General features: G+C 39.4%; 1 protein-coding gene across 5 annotated transcripts in view; it reads left to right on the top strand.

Annotated features, from left to right (window-relative positions):
- RSRC1 (arginine and serine rich coiled-coil 1) overlaps positions 1-2,897 on the top strand; it is a 424,641-nt gene extending 421,744 nt beyond the window's left edge. For all 5 annotated transcript variants that reach the window (XM_082394460.1, XM_082394459.1, XM_082394458.1 and 2 more), the window contains 2 exons: positions 1,457-1,609; positions 2,552-2,897. In XM_082394460.1, the coding sequence (XP_082250586.1) occupies positions 1,457-1,609; positions 2,552-2,644 (246 nt within the window). In that variant the 3' untranslated portion in view covers positions 2,645-2,897. The remainder of the gene's footprint in view (positions 1-1,456; positions 1,610-2,551) is intronic.
- The last annotated feature ends 21,704 nt before the right edge of the window (positions 2,898-24,601 follow it).

The following is a 24,601-nucleotide window of genomic DNA, read 5'->3' as shown; positions in this document are numbered from 1 at the left end:
TCACTGTGGTGGCTTCTCTTGTTGCAGAGCACAGGCTCTAGGTGCGCGGGCTTCAGTAGTTGTGGCACGCAGGCTCAGTAGTTGTGGCTTGCGGGCTCCAGAGCGCAGGCTCAGTAGTTGTGGCGCACAGGCTTAGTTGCTCCGTGGCATGTGGGATCTTCCCCGACCAGGGCTCGAACCCGTGTCCTGGACAAGGAACATATCTTCTTATTCTCCCTCGTGTACCCAGTGCTTAGCAATTAGTAGTGTTTAGTAAATACTGGTTAAATAGATGGATCTCCAACTCTGAGATAAATTACTCTAATAAAGGATTAACTAATTCATGCATATTTCATTTTCTAGATGTTTTCCCCAGTGACCTCTGTTTTGCACTTCATTCAGAGAAGTGGATGTTCAGAAGTAAAAAAGTCAAAAGAGAATGGAAATTGAAAAACTATATGTGTAGAACCAATAGGGGTAGAAAAAAAGGCTAAGTAGTGGAATTAATCTCCCAATCATCTAGGGTTTTTTAAATTTAACCTTTAATGTCAACTTCTCATCTAATCCATTTCATGTTATCCCTGCAGCCTTTCCCGTATTCAGCCACTTCCCTGGCCTTCTCCTGTCTCAGGGAAGGAGATATTGGAACTAACCTGAGTTAGCACTACACTCCTGGTTCCTTCCAGGCAGGAACAGTGATTTATCAGTGTTTCTGTCCCCAGCACTTTGCACAGTACCTGGCATATAATATTCTATACAATGGAATATGATTCTGCAACAAAAAGGAATGAAATACTGATACATGCTAAATGAAAGAAGCCAGTCAGAAGAAAACCACATATTGTATGCTTCCTTTTATATGAAATATCCAGAATAGGCAAATCCATAAAGGCAGAAAATAAACTAGTGGTTGCCTAGGGATGGGAGGGTTGGGGAGATATGGGGAGTAGTGACTGCTAATGGGTATAGGGTTTTTTTAGGAGGATGACGAAAATGTTCTAAAGCTGCTTGTGGTGTTAGTTGCAAAACTCTGTTGATGTGATAAAAGCTTTATGAATTGTGATATGGAATTGTATCTCAGTAAGGCTATTATTTAAAAAATAGCAGTAATAACCTTTGAATTTGCTTTTTATATCTAAAGAGACCAACTAAATGGAGATTTGTTGCAAGCTTATTTTCATTAATAGAATTTAGGTATGTGAAATGTATATACTTTTTCAATAGTATAGACTCATAAGTACCAACTTCTTAAGAAAAATATGCTGATTGTAAGACATAACATTTTCAGTGTTTTTGTATTTGTTTGCTTACTTTAGGAATAGTTGTTTCTTATTCAGTAACCTAGGGCCATTTTGTAATTAGTATCATCTCAGAGGAGGCCAATTGAGCAGTTATTATTCAAAATCAGAAATATTATTAAAGCAACATTTTAATTGTATATTGCTATCCAATTAATAACATGTGTTTTATGTTTCAGTCAGTGGAACCTAGTGAAGTGAAGCATGCAGCTGCAACATCAGGACCAGCATCAGTAGTGGCTGACCCACCGAGTAATGAAAAAGAAATAGACCCTAGCAGCATCCCTACTGCTATCAAGTACCAAGATGACAATTCTCTGGCCCATCCAAATGTAAGATCCTTAAACCTTAAGAATGTCAGTTTAAGTCTAGTTGACTGAAGTTAATTCAAACTGTTGTCCTTTTGGGCTGGTGACAAGAAGACCATTGGAGGAAATGGATTCATTTGTTCCTATTTGCTAAAAATAGGCAGCTCACCCCCAGCCTTTAGAGGTGTTACATGTATTAGAAGCTGGTTTGGACCAACTCATGTTACCTGACTTCTAGGAGATTCTTTCTATGGGAAAGAAAAATGGGCAAAAAGAAGTTTTGTTTTATTTTTATTCTGGCACTAAAAGATCTAATTCTTGGGGCTTCCCTGGTGGCGCAGTGGTTGAGAATCTGCCTGCCAATGCAGGGGACACGGGTTCGAGCCCTGGTCTGGGAGGATCCCACATGCCGCGGAGCGGCTGGGCCGGTGAGCCACAATTACTGAGCCTGCGCGTCTGGAGCCTGTGCTCCGCGGCAAGAGAGGCCGTGATAGTGAGAGGCCCGCGCACCGCAATGAAGAGTGGCCCCCGCTTGCCACAACTAGAGAAAGCCCTCGCACAGAAACGAAGACCCAACACAGCCATAAATAAATAAATAAATAAAAGATCTAATTCTGGCTCTGCTCCCGTTGGCTCACGGACTGTGAGCGTGTCATTAACATCATATCGTGCTATCTTCTGTGAAGTAGTGTCATACCACTGTGTCTTCAGGAAGATTGTAGGAAATAAACTTTACAAAATGAGATGTAAAATTGCTAACCAATGATTTTGATGTTCGTCCTTTTACTCTAAAACTTTCTGAGCATTATTCCAAATAGATGATCTTCAGTTAAGAGGTCATCAAGAGTTAAATAGTATCCAAATCTTGTGCTGAAGGATGTATTCTATAAAAGTGATTTATAAGGTCAAATCCAAGTTATTGGCAGACAATAACATTTTTTCTTCTTTTTTCTTTTTTTATTTCAGTTATTTATTGAGAAAGCTGATGCTGAAGAAAAGTGGTTCAAGAGATTAATTGCTCTCCGACAGGAAAGGCTAATGGGCAGTCCTGTGGCCTAAAGTTATGTTCATCTGGTTGAATTAATAGTAACATTGGAAATTTAGGTTTTTAAATCCCAGTATTAACTCTTAAAAATAATTTAGCTGATTATATAAAAAGGTAACCTCATTTCATTCTTTTCTCATGTAGGCTTGAATATTTGTTGATTTGAACTTAATCAAACATTGTGAATATTAAAACTAGTGTAAAGTTTAAGAAAGCATGAAAATGTCATACTGTTAATAAAGCTAATCCTGATAATATTGGTATTAAGGCAAATGGTACACAGTAGTGTTTCTGAGTACAATTTGAAAAATATGTTGCCATTTAAGGACACAATTTTGATTAGTCATGCATATAAAAGAGTCGAACTATATGCTATAAATATGAGATTTTATCTTCCATGCATTATAAAACCATATTTGAATCTTTTATTTCGCCTTATTGAAAAATTTTAGGCACAACAAAAAGCACTGTAAACAATCTAAGCAGCATGAACCATGTTACTTAGAGGAATAATACATTTAGTAAAAAAAAAGACTTGAAAATTAAATAAACTGATGGTTTATTTGCTTAGAGATCAGCTTTTACTAGGTGCTCCTTTGAAACATGTTAGCAGGTCCCAGCTCATTCTTTTAAAAATTACATGTTCACGCTAGACCTAAGCAATTGGCCAAATACTCATGATGGGGAATTGTTTCTGAGAAAACTGGTAAGAGCTCTCACTTCAGTGTTACTTAACCAACTGCTATACCCTGCAGAGGAAGCCAGCTAATTGTAATTTTGATAAGGCTATCTGTCATTGTAGAATACCTTTCTCTGGTAGCTGAATGAAAATCAACTATGCATTCCATACTGAACACGCCAGAGATAAGGACTTTTAGGCCTGCCTTACAAACTGCCTTCAACAGCTGACATGAATTATTTCCCTTTCTATTTGTTCTGCTCAAATTTGTATCTATGAAGACTGTAGCCCAGAACACAAGATAAGCGTGAAAAGTTCTTGGGCTAAGATTACCAATATATAGGACATTTTGATGCCATCTTTTTATATTTCTGGAACTACTAAAGTTGTAATCCCTGTTAAAAACGAAAACTATAAAGAACTTAAAATCAGTTGCAAAAGGGATGGAAAATAGACTGATGACCAAATACTTGTTTTTATACAAACATGTTTTCATATTCTAAATATATGCTAGTGGGGTTTTTTTCCTTAGCTATAAGTAGAAGTACCCAGTATGAACTCAGGTGTGTGTGGTTTTTAACATATACAAATATTTAGTGATTTTTAAAAGGGATTACTGGTACTGAATAATTTTATATTTCATTTATTACATAACTTATAAATAGTAAAAGGACTATCATCCTTTGGGGAATTATATTTTAGTGGTCTAGGCAAGAATATGGGTTGTCATTTGGGCCACTAGTGATTCTCCAGAGAAGCTGGACTAGGCATTTTTTCTCAGTATGCTTGATGTTCCTCATTTATAACATACTGAAAATATTATGATCCACTTTAATTATATTTCACACCAGAGTTCCTCTTTGGCAAGTAGCCCAAATACAGATGCTTGAACTGCAATAGATTTATATTTTAAAGCTAAATTTTTCATAGAGATAGAGAATCAAGTTATTTTGTTAATTAACTAAACTCTAGTCCCTGCTAAACTCAATGACTATTCCCCTTCTTCCTGATTTCCAGTGTGATTCATTTTAATATATTATTAACTTTGTTTACCTGCATCCTGTTGAAGACTACAATATTACCACATAAGCCAAATCAAATTTAATGAGAAAGACTTCATAGACCACTATCAAACATATCACCAAACTCAAGGTAGGCGATCCATGCGGGCCTTCTTTAACATCCTAATATAATGACTCTATAAAACAGAACAGTCCCTTTCATGTCAGTTGATTAGTGGCAACAGTTTGGACTTACATGAGACCTCAGAGTGTTTTTCGAAACATTGACTTCACACAAAATGATGAGTACTAATAATACAAGTTTTCATTTCTGAACAAGTGCATTCTCAGGGAAAATGGAATAAGAACTTTTTTTTTTCTGGCACTCCCTAATTACGAGGAAACAGATACCTAAGAATATGAGAACAGAACACTCTTGAGTCTTTCACCTACTTCACTTCAGCATCACAGCAGGTGAAATGAGGATACTAATAGCCTACCTACCTACTTTGATTCTTCAGTAAAATAACACAAAAGAAAGCCCGTGGTAGAAAAAGTGTACTATTTATGCCAAGGGAACATTTTGGCATGGTAGCCCATCTTAACGGAAATATGGAACAAATAGTTGCATAGGTAATTATTTGAAAAGCTACACTCCAACTTCAGTGTACTCCTTATGTATGTGCTTGAACTGCCATGGCCAATAGACCCCAGCTTTGTCCCCAGATTTCTCTGATGTCCCTCCCTGCCAAGACCACAAGAAACCCTGATTGCTCTGCAGTTAGTGACCTACTATCTGCTTACTGGAGGTATCTCAGGTCTTCTTCCGTCAGATTTACCCACTTACTCATTAACGTTTTTTTGACTACCTAGTTTGTGCTGGGCAGAGTAAGGGTAGTTGGGTATACATGGGTGAATCCAGTGGGGATTCTGCCCTCAAGAGGCTTAGTTATGAAGCCCAGACATGTATATGACATAAAAGATATAATACTTAGTGGCAGAGGAGAGGACATGGTTGCAAAAAAGAGAGAGATTACTGCAAGTTAGAAAATTAAGGAAGCCTTCATGGATGAGATCACAACTGAATGAAGACCTGAAGGATGGGAAAGCCCCTGGAGCCACAGGAACTCACAGCTATGCACTTCCACCTTCCTGGTAGCTGCTGTAGGGGGCTGGGAACTGTTGCACTTCCAACCCAAGGAAGAGTCCCTCTTGTGAAAGACCCAAGTGGCCCTGCCCTCTCGATCCTATTAAAATCCAAGCAAAATTTTAGGTTCCTGGTCGCCCTCTGGCTTTCTCTGATCATTTCTTCCTTTTGGTGGAGAATCAGCTGAATAAGCCGATTTGGCCACTATCATCCCGTCTTGTATCACCACCACTTGTCAGCCAAGATGACTTGAGTGAGACGTGTAATGGTAGCTGAAGGAGGCTTTCAGTACTTCTAAGAAAGAATTGCATCTGCCAGTAAGGCCTTGCACAGCAGTGGGACAACTGTGTGTTCCCTAATCCTCTTTGCTTTTCCCTTGTGTGCTATTACAGAAAGCATTGTTTTGGAATGAAAAGATACAGTTCATTTGCCTGTGGTTAGGTCTGTTTCCAGATTTTCCTTTGATTTGGGTATCAAGTGAAAATCTTGGTATCAAGTGAGTAACTAAGATAGTAACAGAAGCTAGAAATAAAACAAGACACGGGACATTTTTGGTCACTAAACTATGGATGAATTGATCTGGAATTCTTACACCCATGTTACTTCTTCCTTCCCCCCTTTCCCTACCCCAAAATTCCTCATGAGTATGACGGAAGAGGTCTTGAACCAGCTCCTGGCCATTACTCAATGGATACAGTGTTTGAATTATTCAGAAAATGTTTAAATGCCATCCTTTAAATGTAAGCCCTACTTATTACCCTTTGGAACTCCTTTATGGAATAATGGAAAAGTGAGTCATCTTGATAAGAAAATATCTGAGTCTTTACAGAAGAACAAGGATAAAAATGGAGGTAAGAAAGAACTCTTTGTGAATTCTCTATTCATCTTCACCTTTTTTCATAGAGATGGATGTTGATCAGTATATTCCATTTGGTGGGTTTTTCCCCAGATCAAAGAAAATGCTCTGTCATCATGTATTTCCAAGTTATTTTTGCTATTATTGTATCCCCAGAATCTAGCCCATGCCTGACGCAAGAAGTCTCTCAATAAATGTTTGACAATGAAGGAAAAACTGAATTTGCCCGTCTTAAATGGGCAGTCTGTTTAGCAGTATGGCTATTTAAAATACTCAAGCTATTTGGAGCCAGTACAAAAACAAATAGGTGTCTAGGTATATACCCAAAAGAATTGAAAGCATGGTCTTAAAGAGGTATTTGTACACCCATGTTCATAGCAGCATTATTCATAATAGCCAAAACAGGGAAGCAACTCAAGTGTCTGTGGATGGATGAAGTAAAATGTAGTATATATATATACAATGGAATATTCCTCCACCTTAAAGAGGAAGGAACATGGATGAACCTTGAGGACATTATGCAAAGTGAAATAATCCAGTCACAAAAAGACAAACGCTATATGATTTACGTAGAAGAGGTACTTAGAGTAATTAAAATCATAAAGGCGGAAAGTATAAAGGTGGTTGCCAGGGCCTGGGGTGGAGGGAAATGGGTTTATTGTTTAATGGGAATAGAGTTTCAGTTTTATAAGATGAAAAGAGTTATGGGGATGGATGGTGGTGATGGTTGCACAACAGCATGGCTGTGTTTAATACCACTGAACTGTACACCTAAAAATGGTTAAGGTGGTAATTGTATATATTTTACCACAATTTAAAAATCTATTTAAAAATACTAAATAAAAAAATAGATGAGTTTTATGACCAGATTAGTTTGGTTTCTGTGATTTGTATCTCTACACGTCTCTGAGCTGACAAAGGCCTTTGGAATTCCTGGGGAATACAGACTGCACCCGGCCTTCTCTATTACATTAGCAACTAACAACAGTGGGGCTAGAGTTTAAGCAAGGATCTTACTAGTCTTCACTTGCCCAGACTTTCTTTCTGGTCCAGTATTTATATTATATAAATAATATTTTAAATGATGTAGATGTGGTCATTCAAGGTCCACCCACTGGCTCCTGTGACTGCTCTCCTTGCAAATGATAGGTCAGTTTTAAAGAAGTAAAGTCTACCAATATAGTAAGACAACACTTTAAACTCAACAATGTACCATTTTATTTTTAGGTCTTGAGAAGGAATGGCAAAATGATCCTGCTGCAGTGCTAGGAGAGAATGATGAACTGAACTGACCCTCTCTTCTTCACATCTTGTAACATGGTACTCAGGCTTAAATCCCAGTGTAAAAAACCTAGTATAGTGCGGGCTCCCTTCATAATCTTTTAAAAAATGAACTGCTAAAATCCCATGTCTTGAATAAAATCCATAACTACAGTTTATCTACCTGTTCGTGTTCCATGAAAATATCATAAGCTTAAAATGGAACCGAAAACAAATAATTGAGAAATAAATAAATGTTTACCACATACCAGCACAATGGTTTGAATGCCTATATTAAAGATTGGGTAGACTTTTTAAACAAATTCTGTAACTGGATTATTTATATAGCCCCATTGTAGCTTTTCTCCTTCCTCTTTCTGCCACAGTAAATCTAAATGACCTGGAGAAGATAACTCATAAGGTAACTCATTTATTAATAGTTTGAAAAAATACTTTTTTCAAAACGCTTTGTATTTGAATCAGCCACAGTGTTACTACATGCAGTGAAAATGAGGAGTCATCCAAAATTATATAATCTCCCATAAATATACTTTCTCCATGTTTGAAATAGTTCATTTCAAAAAAATTTTTATACCTGCCATAGAGCATAATTAGCAGCACAGTCCCTGTGTTATGTAATAGCTGTTCCATCTAAAACACTTAAACTTTCAGGAAGTAAACCGTTTTCACATTAACATTTGTTCCCCTACAAGCACACTTGTGTTTCCAAGGTCAGGTGGGCCGTTTTCAGCAAAGGTGCTCAGAGACTTTTAACTCACTTTTTTTACAATTAATAAGAGAAAGTGACAAGTGACTGGTAAATAGGTTAGTATTCGATACGGTCTAGAAAATATCAGAGACTCAGTTTCTGTTTGGGATTCTTAATTTGAAGTTCCAATTTCTAAATATGTTTATCTTGCTATACTAACTGCAGTATAATTCCCAAAAGGCATTGTTCAATTAATTTCTAAATCCCTTTGAAAGGCATTTACACAGACCTTAGAGAGCTTTGAAAGGGTTACAAAACTCTTCAAAGAGTTCTTATTTTTTGAAAAACCTATTTTAGAATTTACGACAATCGATGACAAAAATCTCTGTCTTTTCACTAACAAAGACAGCATAGATTTGAAATGTATTTTTGCTTTGGGAGTTTAAAAAATAATATAATGTTTAAATATCAATGGGGGATTTGAATATTGGATTCTAGTTCAAATGTGAAATTTGTAAGTTAAATATCAACGGCCACCATTTTACTAAACTAATTCTCTTTCTGATAAGTACTTCAAAATTTTCTCAATATTCATTTTTATATTTTTCTATAAATTATATAATTTATGCCAGCTAGCAAATGGTCACATATAATTTATTAAATTTGCTCATTTGCTAGAAAAAGTGTACACAAAATGAGAGTCATGTCAATAATTAAGCTTTTTCTTAAGTGATATCTTTCACATTTTATGATTTGGGTTTGTTTTTTTTTTTTTTCTCATTGAAAAACACAAAAGGAAAGTCATCCATATGGAACCAGTTTTTGAATGTAAACATTATCTGTCCCTCTTAGTCGGCTGCTGCGTTGTCTGTCCCCTCTGGTGACCATTATTAACAGTCCTCCCAGCCTTTCCCTGTGCTTGAACAAATACATCTCTGTTGAGATATTGACACATGGGCTCTCTTTTCAGACCATGAAAACAGATTTGTCTACAATTAATTTTTTTCCCTGATCATATTCCTTAGGTAACTTTCCTGAGCAGTACATCTATATGCCTCATTCTTTTTAATGGCTGCGTAGATCCCTAAAAGTGGAATCGCTAGGACGTAGGGTATGTACCTTTCACATTTAAACTAGTAAATAACAGCAACAATAAGTTAACTTTCAAGTTGGATGATTTCATGCAAATTAAGATTATCTTCAAATCACTTAAGAACTAAAAAGTCATTTTATAATGAGAGGACATTATATATAGGTAGTTCTCGCCATCATCCGTCAGAATCATTCTTCAGTCTTTTGTTCTCTACAGTGTCCCAGGAGGCTGACCTTTACAGACCATATCACCCAGTTTCCCTTGCCCTCTGGCTTCTGGTTGGGTTCAGCCAATAGTAGGCACTAGCAGGAAATCAAAGGAAGGAGGAGAGAGAATTGGGTCTCTGTACCCCTGCTATTTCAGTTGTGGTTGCTTTCCTAAGGCCACAACTCTTGTGGCTAGCCCCTCTCTCAAGGATACAGCTCCCACTGTGTTATAGTAACAGCTCCCTCCTCCTGCCTTCTGACCTGGAGGCTGGGGTGGTTTCCGTAGTTTTTAGGCCCTGATTGGCTTCCTTAACCCTGCTCACATCTCTGTATATATTGCCTTCGTTAAACTCCTTTGAGTATGTCATTTGTTTCCTGCTGGGACCAAAGCAGATAAGATTATCTGCAAGGGCAGTGTATCAATTAGGATTACTTAAGTATAGCAATTAGTTTTGGCTTCGTAAACAATGACAACAGTAACAACAAACAGTGGCTTAAGTAAGAAAAACGTTTATTTCTCTCTCAAATGAAAGACATTTAAAGGCAGGTATGGTGGCTTCACATGTGAGGAACCCTGGCTCTTGCTCTAACATCCTCGGTAGGTAGGTGGCTTCCACCATGTGATTCAGTCCGGCTCTAGCCATCGTACTCACATCCCACTGCCCACATTCCGGGCAGCGTGAAGGATGTACTTACTCCTTTTCTTTTAAGAAGACTCAGAAGTTAAAATTAAAGGAAACTTGGAAGTTTGTACCTCATCCCCTAGAACTTAGTCACCCGACTACTCTCCTGTTGCAAGAGAGATTAGGAAATGTATTTCAGCTTGTCAGAGCAGAAAGTAGCCTGATAATTATGAATCTTACTATTTCCTTTAAAAATATACAAGATCCTAAAGAAACCTGGCTACACAGCACATCTGCCCATTCAAATTTTTGCTAATTCAGAAAATAGTTCCATCAAATGCTGCTGGGTGGCATACTCCCATTTCCAGCTCTCCAGAGGCCACTTGACAAGCATCCTTTTCATGAAGTTACAGTAAGCTGTGACAGCAGTAGCTTTATGTACAAACATTTCAAACATGAAGTGAGTGAGTGGCATTTCGACCCTGAGAATTCCTAATCACCATTGCTCCTCAGTTCTCTATTCCAGGCCAGTACTCGTCAGTTAAGAGTAGTTCTCGGAGCCTGAATGTATCCCATTTAGAGAGGTCTGGCATGAATGTTTCAGCTTGACTCTGTGTCAAAATGGTACGATGTCCTGAGGTGAGGGCCCAGGGGAAAGGAGACAGCAAATCATCAGTTTAACTCATGTGCCTAATCACCTCCTTTTCCATTTAAGTAGTTTCCATGTCTGTTGAACTTTTTCTCCTTCAAGGGAAAAAAAGAACCTTTCATTCATCTTATATTGTAAGCACATGGAAAATGCTCAATTCAATTCTCATTCTACATTTACCAACCAACCTTTGATCAATGATTTCTGTCTCCACCAGCAGGATCTTCCTGTCAACAAATATTTTAACTTACTAAAAAATTGAATTAACCAGATGTGTGATCTCATGTGAGTGAAGCAATAAATTTGAATTTTTTCAGCCTGCTCTCACTCCCAAAAAGCCAAGCAAAACCATTTAAGGTAAACGAGAGGCGTAGTCTGATTCTCTCTGCCTTAGGAAGAAAGGTTGAAAAGGAGGCTACCGGTGCTTCAACTCTTCCCCAGCCAGTGCATCAACGTCGTAGATCAGCTAGAAATTAGGGGCAGAAGTCCCAACTAGTAATAGAGGTGCATTTGCCTGGAGCGTGCCCTTGCTTATATTTCTGGCAACCAGGTGAGCCGTCCGGAAGGGGCAGGGAGATAGATGAGAACCTCAACTCTAACATGTAAGCCACAGGTAACAATATGTAGTAAAGTATTTATTACCCACTGTGATGGCTTTAAAACATGTCTGCAAATTCTTTGACACTTCTCCCATTGAGGGGGCGGGGAGGGGTCTATATCCCCTTCCTTGAATCTGGGTCAATCTTAGTGACTTGCTTTTAACCAACAGAACACACCAGAAGTGACACAGCATAACTTCCAAGACTAGTTCAGGAAAGGCTTATGCCTAATTCTCTTGGGATATTCACCCCAGAACCCTGAGCTGCCATACAAGATGCCAATTACTCAAGGGCTGCCATGTTGTGAGAAAACCCAGGCAATGTGGAGAGTCCGCATGTTGGTGTCCTGGCTGACAGTTCCAGCTGACGTTCCAGCCAACAACCAGCATGAGAGTGCAGACTCCTGCAGCCACAGTCCCCCTAGCTGAGGCCCTTCACATAAGCCATCTTCATTTCCCAATCTGAATTCCTTACCCACAGCATCTATGAGTGTAATAAAATGGCACCTCCATACCACAAAGTTTTGAGGTGGTTTGTTACACCACAAGAGTAACCAACCCTATTGAGTCACTGAAAACCTGGTTGAACCACATACTAATAAACACTGATGTTTATATGGAGGTCTGCTGAAAGCGAGGTGATTGCCACTGTTAGCAGAGGCTGCATGGCATGGTGGTATGAAATGAGCTATAGCGTTAAACCTCTACCACCTAAGCCTCTGTTCCATGATCTAGTAAACAGGAATAGTAATTCCTATTTTGCAGAGTTTGTATGTGGATTAGAGTTGATGTGTGTACAACACTCAAAAAGTACAGTGCCTAGCAAAGAACCAGAATCAATTAAACAAATAGTTAAAAATAGCAGTGCTGTAATTTTCTGATTTTATGCTCCCTACCATTTCACTTAGATTGAAGCTTTATACTCTTGTGATCTTACTTTATAAAGCCAACTTGCCATATACAGCTCAGTTGGACAGACAGATCTATAAGAGTATTTGAGTTAAATGATAAATATAATTAGAAAATGAGAGTACCATGTAAAAACAAATACTGGGTTATTTAGTGCCTTTAGCTAGAAATCGGCTTGTCCTACAAGCTGACTGCCATGAGTAAGACTGAATAAGCCATAATCATCAAAATGACTGAGAATTAAGAAAGAAAATTAGTTCCCAAAGGTAATCGCTGTACATCTCATTAGTTCAGGAATAACCTACCTTAGGAGTTTAATTAAAAATAGTATTTATTCCAGATAAATGAGTGCTGGCAGGTTTCTGCAGAATCCATAATCTTGGTTATGCTAAATCTTCTTATATTAAGGTAGACATCTTTAATCTCATTTGAGATGCCCTCCTGTCTGACAGCCCTTACAGCACTGGGGCTATTTCTTGCAGCAGCCTTTTTATCTTCACAAAAGAGTTATAACTCATGCAGATACCTAACGTAAAAAGGTCTAGGCAATTAGAGACATCACTCTGAGATCTACACTGGCATTTTATCATGTTAGAAAGCTTCTCATAATGAGTTTGTTCTCAACTGGAGGCCAATATCTCAACACTACCATCAAATTAATGGTGGTTATTTTATTTATTTATTTATTTATTTATTTATTTATTCCTTCTATTCTTTGTTCCAGAGAAGCATCAGGTATTTTATAATAATTCAAAGGCTATGACCAGACAAAAGAGAAATCCTAACAAGTCAGTGAAGAAAATAAGGCCAACGAGAGAATGAGAGTAGAAAAGGCAGGAAGAAGTTAGAAGGAATGAGGTTAATATCCTAAACACATGCTGTAAAGTTCTGTGAAATTATATAACTTTCAAGCTTGCCAGCTGATTGTTGGCTTATATTCCAAGTTTTATATAATGATTAATTCTGAGAAATTTGTTCCCTGCCTATTCTGATTATTTCTGTACAAGTTACTAATGGATGCATGCACTGGGTTGAATAGCGTCCCCCCAAAATTCATGTCCACCTGCAACCTGTGAATATGACCTTATTTGGAAATAGGGTCCTTGCAGATGTAATCAAGTTAAGATGAGGTCATACTGGATTAGGGTGGGCCCTAAATCCAGTGATTGGCATCCTTATAAGGAGAGGGAAATTTGGATTCAGAAACACACAGGGGAGCAGGCCACGTGATGACAGGGGCAGAGACTAGAGAGATATGGGGACAAGCCAAGGAGTGAGGCAAGGAAAGAATTCTTCCCCAGAGACTTCAGAGCCAGTACTGCCCTGCCGACAGCTTGACTTCTAACCTCCAGAACTGTGAGAGAGTAAATTGCTGTTGTTTAAGCCACCCAGATACTCTGTTATGACAGCTCCAAGAAACTAATACAACCCTTAAACATTTTTCTTTCTAAGAACCCAGAGTACATGCCCAGTATGAAAATAAGGATTCGAAGGGAGAAAAATTAAGTAACAGAAATAAAATTCCAAAAATGTTGTCTAGTAAGCTTTTTGTTTAAAATGTATAGCTCTCCTATACATGCTGGCTAGTGACAAAACAAGTAGCAAGGAAACAAGTAACAAATATGAAGAGGGGGAAAAAGCTCTTGAAAGCATCCAATCACGTTTAGTTTAACAGATTGCTTTTATGTGGAGAAATGGGCTTTTGATACTTTATTGCATACACTATGAAAGTCTGATTTTTCCCAAAACCATACAGGGACCGCTGACCCACTCTCTGGCACAGAGGAGACTAGCTGTTTCCTTTACCTCCAATTGAGGGAGGGCCTAACCTAGAGCTAGAGTCAAAAACCACAAGTACTTCAACTTACAAGACTGGGATGCAAGCATTTTAGAGCACAGGCAAGATGATCTCAGGTCTACTTTAAGACAACAGAATTAGAAAAGTAATATAATACCCCAAACTGATAAACTTGTGCTAAACATTTGCACACCAGATGAAAAACATTAGTTTGTAATCTAAATATCCTGCAGAAATGAAACTACTGCTTCATGGTGCCAGTATTTTAAGATATGGACAGCCAGTGATGTGGCAACTGGCTTCCACTCACAAAGGCCTTCAGCTGGGAGTCGGGGCACTTCTCAGCTCTCACAACACAGGCCTTGCCGTCAGCGCAGTTTTGAGCTATGCTCAGAAGGCAGTACGTGGATGCTACTGGGCTCAAGTATCCTTTCCTGCCATGACAACTCAAGCTCGCAGTAACTAGATCACAGACTCGAAGCCTGCGGCCCAGATTCAGCCCACAGCCTTGTTTTGTTTGGCCTGCTAGGGTATCTTGTTCTTAATTAATTGCTAACTTTAAAAAATTGGGAGATTTCATGTGAAGTTCCGTACTACCAGTGGGCATGAATTTGCAGGGCAGTCATCTGGAGCTGAGTAGCAGTTCCCCTCTTTGCTGGAGACAAGCCCCCTCCAGTGCCCACTGTCACGCCCTTCCCGGAGCCCATGGCCATACAGCACAGGGGTAAGAGTGCGGGTTCCCAGCCAGACTCCCAGGGTTCCACTCCTGGATGTGTGACCTTCAACACACGATTGCTCTTCTCTGACCATTAGCTTTCTCTCATGTGAAATGGGTGTAATAGTAGTGTCTATCTCATTAGATTGTTTTTGGGATTAAGAGAGTTAAAACATGTAAAACACTTAAGAGTGGTGCCTGGCACACAGCGGAAACAATAAATGTTCTTATTCTCCTTATCATCTTACCTATTCCACTTCTCTCACTTTCATTACTTACCACGCCCTTATTGATGTTTGTGTTTTTGACTCTGGCTCCAGGTAAAGCCCCATCCTCAGTTGGAGATAAAGGAGACAGCTAGTCTCCTGTGTGTTAGACAGCAAGGCAGCAGGGGTTATACCAGTGCATCGATCAAGAGCCCAGATTCTACAGCCAGACAACCTGGCTTCCAATCCCAACTCTACTGCTTCCTAGCAATATGCTCGTACAATATTAACTCTCTAAAGCCTGTTTACTTACTTCTATAAAAGAGTAATGGAAGTGTTGTGAATTAATGTGCCTAGCACATAGTAGGTTTTAGCAATTATCATTAACATGCAGCAGACCACAGCATTCTTCTGCCCACCAGCAACCCCAGGCCTGGCCCACCTCAGTTTCTCCCAACAGGCTCCAGGGCCATTCCATAGTATGAGCCCTGCTGAAGGATGTATCCCAAGGGAGATTCCAGATCAGAGGGTGATAAATGAATTAGGAAGAAACCAGGTATAGCTTGGAGCTACTTATGATTAACTCCCTGTCACCCCTTTATCTTGTTATGCACAAGTATATACCCCAGATAGCATTAGAACTTGCATGGCCTTGAAATTAAAAACAACTCTTCTAAGATGGAAGCAAATTTTTTCTACCACTTCAAATAGTTAAAGCATCTAAGCATATGACAAGGATGAAGGCATTCAAGTTCTTAAAGTTTTCCAGAATAATTCCCTCAAGCCCTGGACAGCCTTCTCATATGATTGCCTTCACAGTGGGACATCCACCCACAGCTTGAATTCTCTCCAAATCTTATCAAAGGTTTAAAAATAACTTTTAAAATAATGCTTTAGACAGTCACATTAAACAGTTCCTGAGAACAGATGACCTCAACGGTATTTCTTAAAGAATGCTACCTACTATTCAACTTGTTTTAGGCTTCGTGATTCTAAAATTTTTCAATTTTTTAAAGATGCAACAAAGTGTTCCTTCTATTTTAGACACAAAAGAAATATAGACAGTTGCAAACATCAAAGAGTTGACTCAATAGAAAATTCCTCCTTATGAAATTATTGTCTGTAGAAAGCTTTCCGAATTTCAATGAAAATAAAGATTAAAAAACAGCTGAATGTTAAATTGATTTTAAAAATTAAGTCATGGGAATTCCCTGGCAGTCCAGTGGTTAGGATTTGGCACTTTCACTGCCGGGCCCGGGTTCGATCCCTGGTCAGGGAACTAAGATCCTGTAAGCTTCACGGCACAGCCAAAAAAAAAAAAAAAAAAATTAAGTCATGTACAAGAATGGTCATAGCAGCTCTAGTCAAATGCCAAAAAAAAAAAAAAAAAGGAACAATCCAAAAATCTATCAACAGTAGATGGGTAAATTACTTGTGGTAAATTCATACAATAAAATATTACACAGCAATGAAAAATAATAAACTACTGCTACATGCAATAATATGAGTGAATTTTGCAAACACAATGTTAAGCAAAAGAAGCAAATCTCAAAATACTAGTTACTTTTGAGAGAGATGATCTGGGAGGGACCACGAGGAAATTTTCTGGAGTATTTGAAATGCTTTGTATCTTCAACTGGGTGGTGTCTACATAGGTTTATTCATATGTAAAATTTTATTGAGCTGTACATTTAAGATTATTGGACTTTACCATATTTAAATTACACCTCAATTAAAAAGTTAGTTAAAATACTTGTCAGTCTTCAGGTGTGGATTTCCATAACTACACATGGCTCCATTATGTTCTCTGTGGAAAGTTTGTCACTTAAAAAAAAAATTAGTATAACATATTTGTACTTGACATTGTCATTCAGATTCCTTGTCTTTGGAGTAATAGCCTTCGTTTTATTCATTAAATAACATTTTTGCTACTGTTTGTTTTTAAAGAAAATTCAAAAACCTTTTGATGTACTTAAACCAAACAAGCTATGCCAAAGTTTGGACAATCCTGGCAGCTTCACATATATGCCGTTTCACTCCATCAGGTTCTTTTTCGTTATGACAATTACGTAGGGGTGTAGTGAGAAGAAAATGTCCTTGAAGTGGCCCCATCTGGATCAGAATCCCTCTTCTACCAGTCTCCAGCTAGAGGACCTTGGCAAATCTCTCCACCTCCCTGAATCTGTGTTCTCTTCTGCAGAATGGAGATGGTGCCTCCCTCACAGGGTTACTGAGAGAATTAGGATAAAATTTGTAAAACTTTTGGTAGACAATTTTTAGGTGGAAACTGTTAGTAAATGGAAGTGAGCCCTTAGCTAAGTCTATATTTTAAAAAGAACATGGCACGTGCTTCAGAATATCCAAGTCTCAAAGATTTACATCTAAGAAATGTGGGAAAGGCCAAAATTTTGCCCATATTTAACAACAGTATAATCCTTGGTTCAGCCCTGACCCTACAGTGAGCCTTCACTCCCTCCCCAGTGTTTTTCTGTCCTCTCTGGCCTTCCATCACTAGGACAGAACATTCCTCTGCTTCTCTCCTACAAAATTCCTTTTTGCCACCTGAACATTAGGACCCCAGCCCAGGGACTAAAGCCTCGGATTCTGCCCCCAAGGGGCTGCCTAAAGCACCTTTCAACAGAGGCAGATCTCTTGTTACCAATACCTCAAAGGTGACATTTTCTCAATGTTTTTCCAAATAAAATATGACTCAATTACAATTTGTGCAAAATAACGTGTCCACAGAGAAAACGAGCTATAAAAGTAAACACCACTGGAAAATTGTGCTTCTGGTTCGTGGCATGGTATGAACAAAACTCCTGGCTCTCACCTCAGCAGCAGGCACCAAAAAGGAGGACTTAGCATTGAAAATTTTTCTCTGTGAAGTCAAATTTGCTTTGAAGGTTTACTTCACTGGAGGAAAAACTTGCTCTAGAGAGAATGATTCTCAAGGGAGAAGAATGCTATTGACATTTAGGACAAGACAGTTCTTCATTGTGCCAGACTGTGCCACACCGTGAGACGCTTAGTGTCCTGACTCCACCCAGCGAGGGGAATAAAGATGCCTTCAGGGATGCAGCACAATTGGCAACTAACTCCACCTTGGCATTGTCTCCCTGGGAGAGAAGGAAGAGTCATCCCCAATAGAATGGGAACACAGAATATAAATCAAGTTCAGCTACAGGAAAATAAAATTACATTTCTTGCTCATGAGTTTGTGGATGAGCTGGGTACATTAACTTCTGACAAGTAGAAAGAATTCATGCTTGGGAGGGGGCTACCATGACCAAGTGTGCAACACCTAAGGGGGCACCAGTCATACCGTACACATTGTAGATTTGTAAATTTACTAAACAATTGTCCCATTAATGGAAGTATCTTGAGAGGGAGGCAACTGTTCCTAATTTGAACAATGATGCTGTATGGACCAGAGGTGGCCCCAACAGGGAGTTTGAAGACCTTGGACCTATGCTTTTATTATATGTCTTTTATCACTATGTATGATTTCCCTATCTCTCATAAAAGTATAATGCAAACTTGTAAGAGGGCTGGTAAGACAGCTAGTGGAAAAGAGAATAAACACTAAAAAGAAAATGAATCATACCTTTTAGAAAAATTGGATTTGTGATACAACTTTTAATTTTTAAAAATTTGAAAGAAAGAAAGATCATGAGGTTAAGACAGATGTCCCCAAATGATCTCAGGTCATGAGCCCTTAGTGCCTCAGTAATATTCACTGTGCCCCCTAGGTCTGAAGAAATACTCAGTAGTTGGTTCTGTTTATTACCAACAACTTAAGTCCAAACAACTTAAATATGTATGTCCTAGAAACTCAGTAGCCTTCTTAAAAATTACATACATTGAAAGAAAAAATTTTTATATCATTCTTAAATAATCACACTGACAGATGTGTGCCACTCTAGCATGGCTCAACTTCTCGAACTTCGGGAACAGATTGAGCTTTGCCATCAACATTTCCTTTTCCACATTGATTTTCACAAGGTACTTCCTTGTCACCATGGTAATTTCTAAAAACCTAGCTTTCCAAAGCTATGACATCACCTTAAGGAATGTAGCACAGTATTGAAATATGCGAACTATCCCAAGCCAGTAGATTCACAACATCCGACAGATGTCAAGTTTCTGTTTCCTTTGAAATTTTTTAATTAAAAAAAAAATTTTTTTTTTTGGCTGCTCTGGGTCTTCATTGCTGCACGCGGGCTTTCTCTAGTTGTGGTGAGCAGGGGCTACTCTTCATTGCAGTGCACCGGCTTCTCATTTGCGGAGGCTTCTCTCGTTGTGGAGCATGGGCTCTAGGCACGCGGGGTTCAGTAGTTGAGGCGCATGGGCTCAGTAGTTGCAGCTCACGGACTCTAGAGTGAGGGCTCAGTAGTTGTGGTGCACGGGCTTAGTTGCTCCACGGCATGTGGAATCTTCCCGTACCTGGGATCGAACCGGTGTCCCCTGCATTGGCAGGCAGATTCTTAACCACTGGACCACCAGGGAAGTCCTCCTTCAAATTTTTAAATGTCGCATGGCACCCCCTGTGAATTTGCTGTGACTCTCCTGCAGCATCTCTGTGCACAGTTTAAGACAAAGGGATTAAGACAGTGAAACCCTAGACACATTGAAATTAACTGTAGTAAAGATATTTATCATGGCCTAACACCCATGGCTCTGCAGAGCTAGAATTAAGTCTGAAAGTCCAGCACTCAAGAACCTGTTTAATTCTTCTTGGGCACTTGAGATAATGTCTTCAAAAGCATTTTGAAAATTCGGAAGTGCTGTAACAATAATACTTGCCGAATTAGCTGGTAAAAGAGCTGTCTGCTAGAATGTAAGATCCAAGAGGCCAGGGAGTCTTGTATCCTCAACACCTAGAATAGTGCTCGGGATATAGCTATTTTTTAATAAATAGTTGATGAACTAATAGATGAAAGAAAAGAGGGCACACTGACTTTTCAAGCTCTTGGTATTTTTAATAGAGTTGTAAGGTTGTCATGGGTTTCATACTTTTCTTTGTATTCTCTCAACTTGGTCAGTGACTTTCCAAATGAAACCTAAGTTGTAGTGTGGTTAGAGATTACTATGTGTCTCGATGTGTTTCTCCTTGGGTTTATCCTGCCTGGGACTCTCTGTGCTTCCTGGACTTGGGTGGCTATTTCCTTTCCCATGTTAGGGAAGTTTTCGACTATAATCTCTTCAAATATTTTCTCGGGTCCTTTCTCTCTCTCTTCTCCTTCGGGACCCCCTATAATGCGAATGTTGTTGCGTTTAATGTTGTCCCAGAGGTCTCTTAGGCTGTCTTCATTTCTTTTCATTCTTTTTTCTTTATTCTGTTCCGAAGCAGTGAATTCCACCATTCTGTCTTCCAGGTCACTTATCCGTTCTTCTACCTCAGTTATTCTGCTATTGATTCCTTCTTGTGTATTTTTCATTTCAGTTATTATATTGTTCATCTCTGTTTGTTTGTTCTTTAATTCTTCTAGGTGTTTGTTCTTTAATTCTTCTAGGTCTTTGTTAAACATTTCTTGCATCTTCTGGATCTTTGCCTCCATTCTTTTTCTGAGGTCCTGGATCATCTTCACTATCATTATTCTGAATTCTTTTTCTGGAAAGTTGCCTATCTCCACTTCATTTAGTTGTTTTTCTGGGGTTTTATCTTGTTCCTTCATCTGGTACATAGTCCTTGCCTTTCCATTTTGTCTATCTTTCTGTGAATGTGGTTTTCGTTCCACAGGCTGCAGAATTGTAGTTATTCTTGCTTCTCTAGAGATTATATATGTAAAAGTGTCTAGTACTTAGAGGTGCTCAGTAAATGATTAATTTTTTATAGGGAGATAAAGTATGGTGGTGGCAAGAATATTAGCTTTGGAATAGGGCTAATTTGGATTTGAATTGACCAGATAATCACCAGATTTCTCTGTGTCTCAGGTTTTCCATATATAATATGGAGATAAACATCTTAGTACAGCAATCCCCAACCTTTTTGGCACCAGGGACCGGTTTTGTGGAAGACAATTTTTCCAGGGATGGGGGGTGGGGAATTGTTCAGGCAGTAATGCGAGTGATGGGAGTGATGGGGGTGATGGGGAGTGGCAGATGAAGCTTCACTCACTCGCCCGCCGCTCACCTCCTGCTGTGTGGCCCGGTTCCTAATAGGCCGCGGACTAGGACCGGTCCACGGCCCAGGGGTTGGGGACCCCTGTCTTAGTATACAGAGTTGTTGTAAGGATTAAATGAGAAAATGTATATAAAGCACTTAATACAATGCCTGGAACATAAGAAGTACAAACAGGGGGGTTTGTACTTACAGGACCATTTATACTTACAGGACCCTTTCCACACCTGCTTCTATTCCAAATGAGGGGCAGGGAATGTTTAATAAGTCTTCAAAAAGGGAAACTTTTTTTTTAAAACAGTATTTTCCATAATACGTGCTTATAAGAGCACTCGGAGAGTTTTGCTGTCTCTCCCTGGAAGTGGTTGGAAATTACCAGGTGCCCTGTTTGTTTCCTTTGCTTGCTTTGTTACAAAGCTAGCCTTGTTTGGAGAGAGACTCCTCTTTCTGTCAAAAGTACAAATAGGACAGGGAAGCAGAGAGGTGCACTGAACACCTCAGGTAAACAAGTGCCAACCCGGTGAATGGTTCCAAGTGAAATAATATGATGCCTTAAGACAAAGGCATCCAGAATAAGAAGGCATCCTAATAGGTAATTTTCACTTTACTTGACTTATCTCATTCCTCTGAAGGTAAGTTTCAGGACCTATGAATAGACTGTGCATTATATACACCAGGAACATGCTACCTCAGGGCCTTTGCACTGGCCTGGAATGCTCTTCCAATACATGTCCATTTCCTTCCAGTGAGCCTGCTCAAATTCACCTTCACGATGAGGCCTACACAGAATTCCCTGTTTATAACTACACACCTCCATCCCCCTTACCCTGCTTGGTTTTTTCCCCTAACACCTATCACCTTTTAACATACTACTTTCTGTGTTATTTATTTTCATTCTGCCCTCACAAGAATATATACTCCAGGAGGACAGGGATTTTTGTCTGTTTTGTTCACCAACACCTCAGTGTCTAGATCAATCACTGACAGAGTAGGCACTCAGTAGATATTTGTACAATTGAATTGAATTGATTTTAATATATTCCCACTGAATTTTATACTGTTTAATTTGGGTCCATTTTTTAGTTTGTCAGCATAATTTTGAGAAATAATAACTTGCTTTCATCCTGCATCTTTAAGTGTGGCCCATCACCCACATTGGTGTAAGTAGCCCCCACCAGGGAAAACTCCAGGCACCCCACCCAGATCAATTACTGGCAGTGTGAACTTTGGCAATTTTCTTAGCCTCTCTGTGTCTTGGTTGCATTACCTATAAATGGAGATAAAAAACCATTGCTACTCCATAAAAATCTTGTGAGGATTTAATGAGTTAATACACATGAAGTGCCTATAACAGTGCCTGGCACACATTCAATAAATATGAGCTATTGTTTTTCTATCTATGGCCAAGTCCAGGACCTTCTCCCCTTAGTCCTGCTCTGCATCTCTATTCTCCCCTCCTCTGGTATTCATCCTCTGCCAACCCACCTCGTCTTTCACCTCCTCCCTCTTTACCTATCTGATCTGAAACTGATGAGGTCTCTTTAGCTTCAACTCTCCTTTTTCCTCTACTAACTATTTTTTAAGCATTGGCCATTAGGACCAAACTGCTTTTAGAAGCTCCAGGTAACTCCCTGACTAACCTGTGCCTGGACTAAAGTTTTCATGTTTTAACAGTGCAATTCTAAGAAAAATCCCAATGGGAACAAGAGGGAAAAACTTCTCACAAGTTGCTTTATTTGACCTTAATCCAGAACTATTTTAATCCTATCATTTATCACCAATAACTTACCCCATTTAATTTAAGTTTTTTTGTTTTTTTTTTTTTAAAGCGTGGCCTCCTTAACATCTTGGGTTGTATTATTTTAAAGAGAAAATAATTTCAGGTCTTCTAAAACTATTTTTTTTTGCCTTGAAACTAATCAAGAAGATCCCTAATATGTATATGCTCTCTGAACTTCATTCTGAGGCTGGGGAAGAAAATATCCTCTTCCCCAGAAGGGCTATGCTATCTCAACTTGGGCTCTGAAGGCTGCCCAACCTCATGTCACCAGTCTCGGGAAAGGGGGGCTGCCAGAGAACTTGGCTAAAGGTGGGGAGGTAAAAGGTCCAAAGGATTAAATTTCTGGCTCCCAAAATAACCCTGAGTACTCCTGCCACCTCCAAATCAGGCCCTGCACGCTTCTTCACTCTGGCAGAGTGCCACTTCTCTGGCCCAATCCCAGGAGGCCCTGTGGAGCCATGGCTAACACTCTGTCTCCACATGACAGCCCTCTAGAGAGGCTGGGGAGCCCACTTAATTAAGGATGGACATGCAAGGTGCATTTTCTCTCTTCTTAGACTCAATTGTTCTTCTCTTTCTTTAATGTTCTTTCTTTCTTCTTCTCCACCTTTCTCTAGGGTCCTGCAAGTTCTCAGGACAGTGTTTTCCAAAGTTCAATAATGTGAGAACCACTGTCATGATGCCCTCCCCCTAGCCCCCAACATATCCAAATCCCACCTGTACTGTTTCCTTAAATTAGCTCACTTTTTCACTTAAGTGTTTAAAAACTAGTTACTGCTTTAAATTTAAAACCAGTTTCACTTGCCATAAACAGATGGCTCAGATATAAATATAATTAAAGCAAAAATATACAGTAATGGCATTTTAGTTGGCTATGGCTGTTTGCTGCAGGCCTTGTGCCTGAGTCCTACTCTGTTAAGGAATGCTGGAGAAGGTGTTAAAGACATACCAGCATCAAAGTGAGACTTGCTTCTTGAACTAGGGACTGGAAAGAGGATGGAAGAAAGCAAAGTTCTCATCTTATTTTTAAACAACATGTCTACGTAAAACTTAAGCATTTCCCACTCTGGGAAACACTGCTTTCAGTTCAGGCTCACAAAAGGCAAATATTGTTTGTTGAAATCTGATAGGCCTCATCCCATTTCCCTCAAGTACTGGGTACACTATTTACTAACTGTACTCAAAAACTTTTTGCATATCTTTTCTTATTATTTGTTCACAGCGTCCAACCAACCACCACAGAGCGTTTCGGATATAGGACTCTGCTGTGGATCACAAAATGTGGCCGGTGAATGGGTCTTTGGATGCCATTTAGCCTAAATCTTGACCCATCTCCATTTTCCCGAAAAGAGACTTGGGGTTCGAGGCCGAGGGGGATTTGCCCAAGGTCACACAGGGGGTAGACTGATTTTTGTGTTCCTGCAGCCCAGAGAACAAGCTATCTCGTGCTACCGGAGGCTTCACGATGGGTTGCCTGGCTGGCGCGTGGCCAAACTTCCAGTCTCCTGTGTTGATGGCGGTTGCCATGGCAGCGGCACATTGTTTCCCCGCCTCATCTTTGTGACGTTATGGGACCAGCGTCCAATGGGAAAGCAGCTCCGCGTCAAGCACCGCCTTTCCC

The sequence above is a fragment of the Balaenoptera borealis genome (genome assembly GCF_965194805.1).
Source record: "Balaenoptera borealis genome assembly, chromosome: 5".
Lineage (NCBI taxonomy): Eukaryota > Metazoa > Chordata > Mammalia > Artiodactyla > Balaenopteridae > Balaenoptera > Balaenoptera borealis.
Note: the sequence above shows the minus strand (reverse complement) of the source record. Positions and strands in the feature narration are given on the sequence as shown.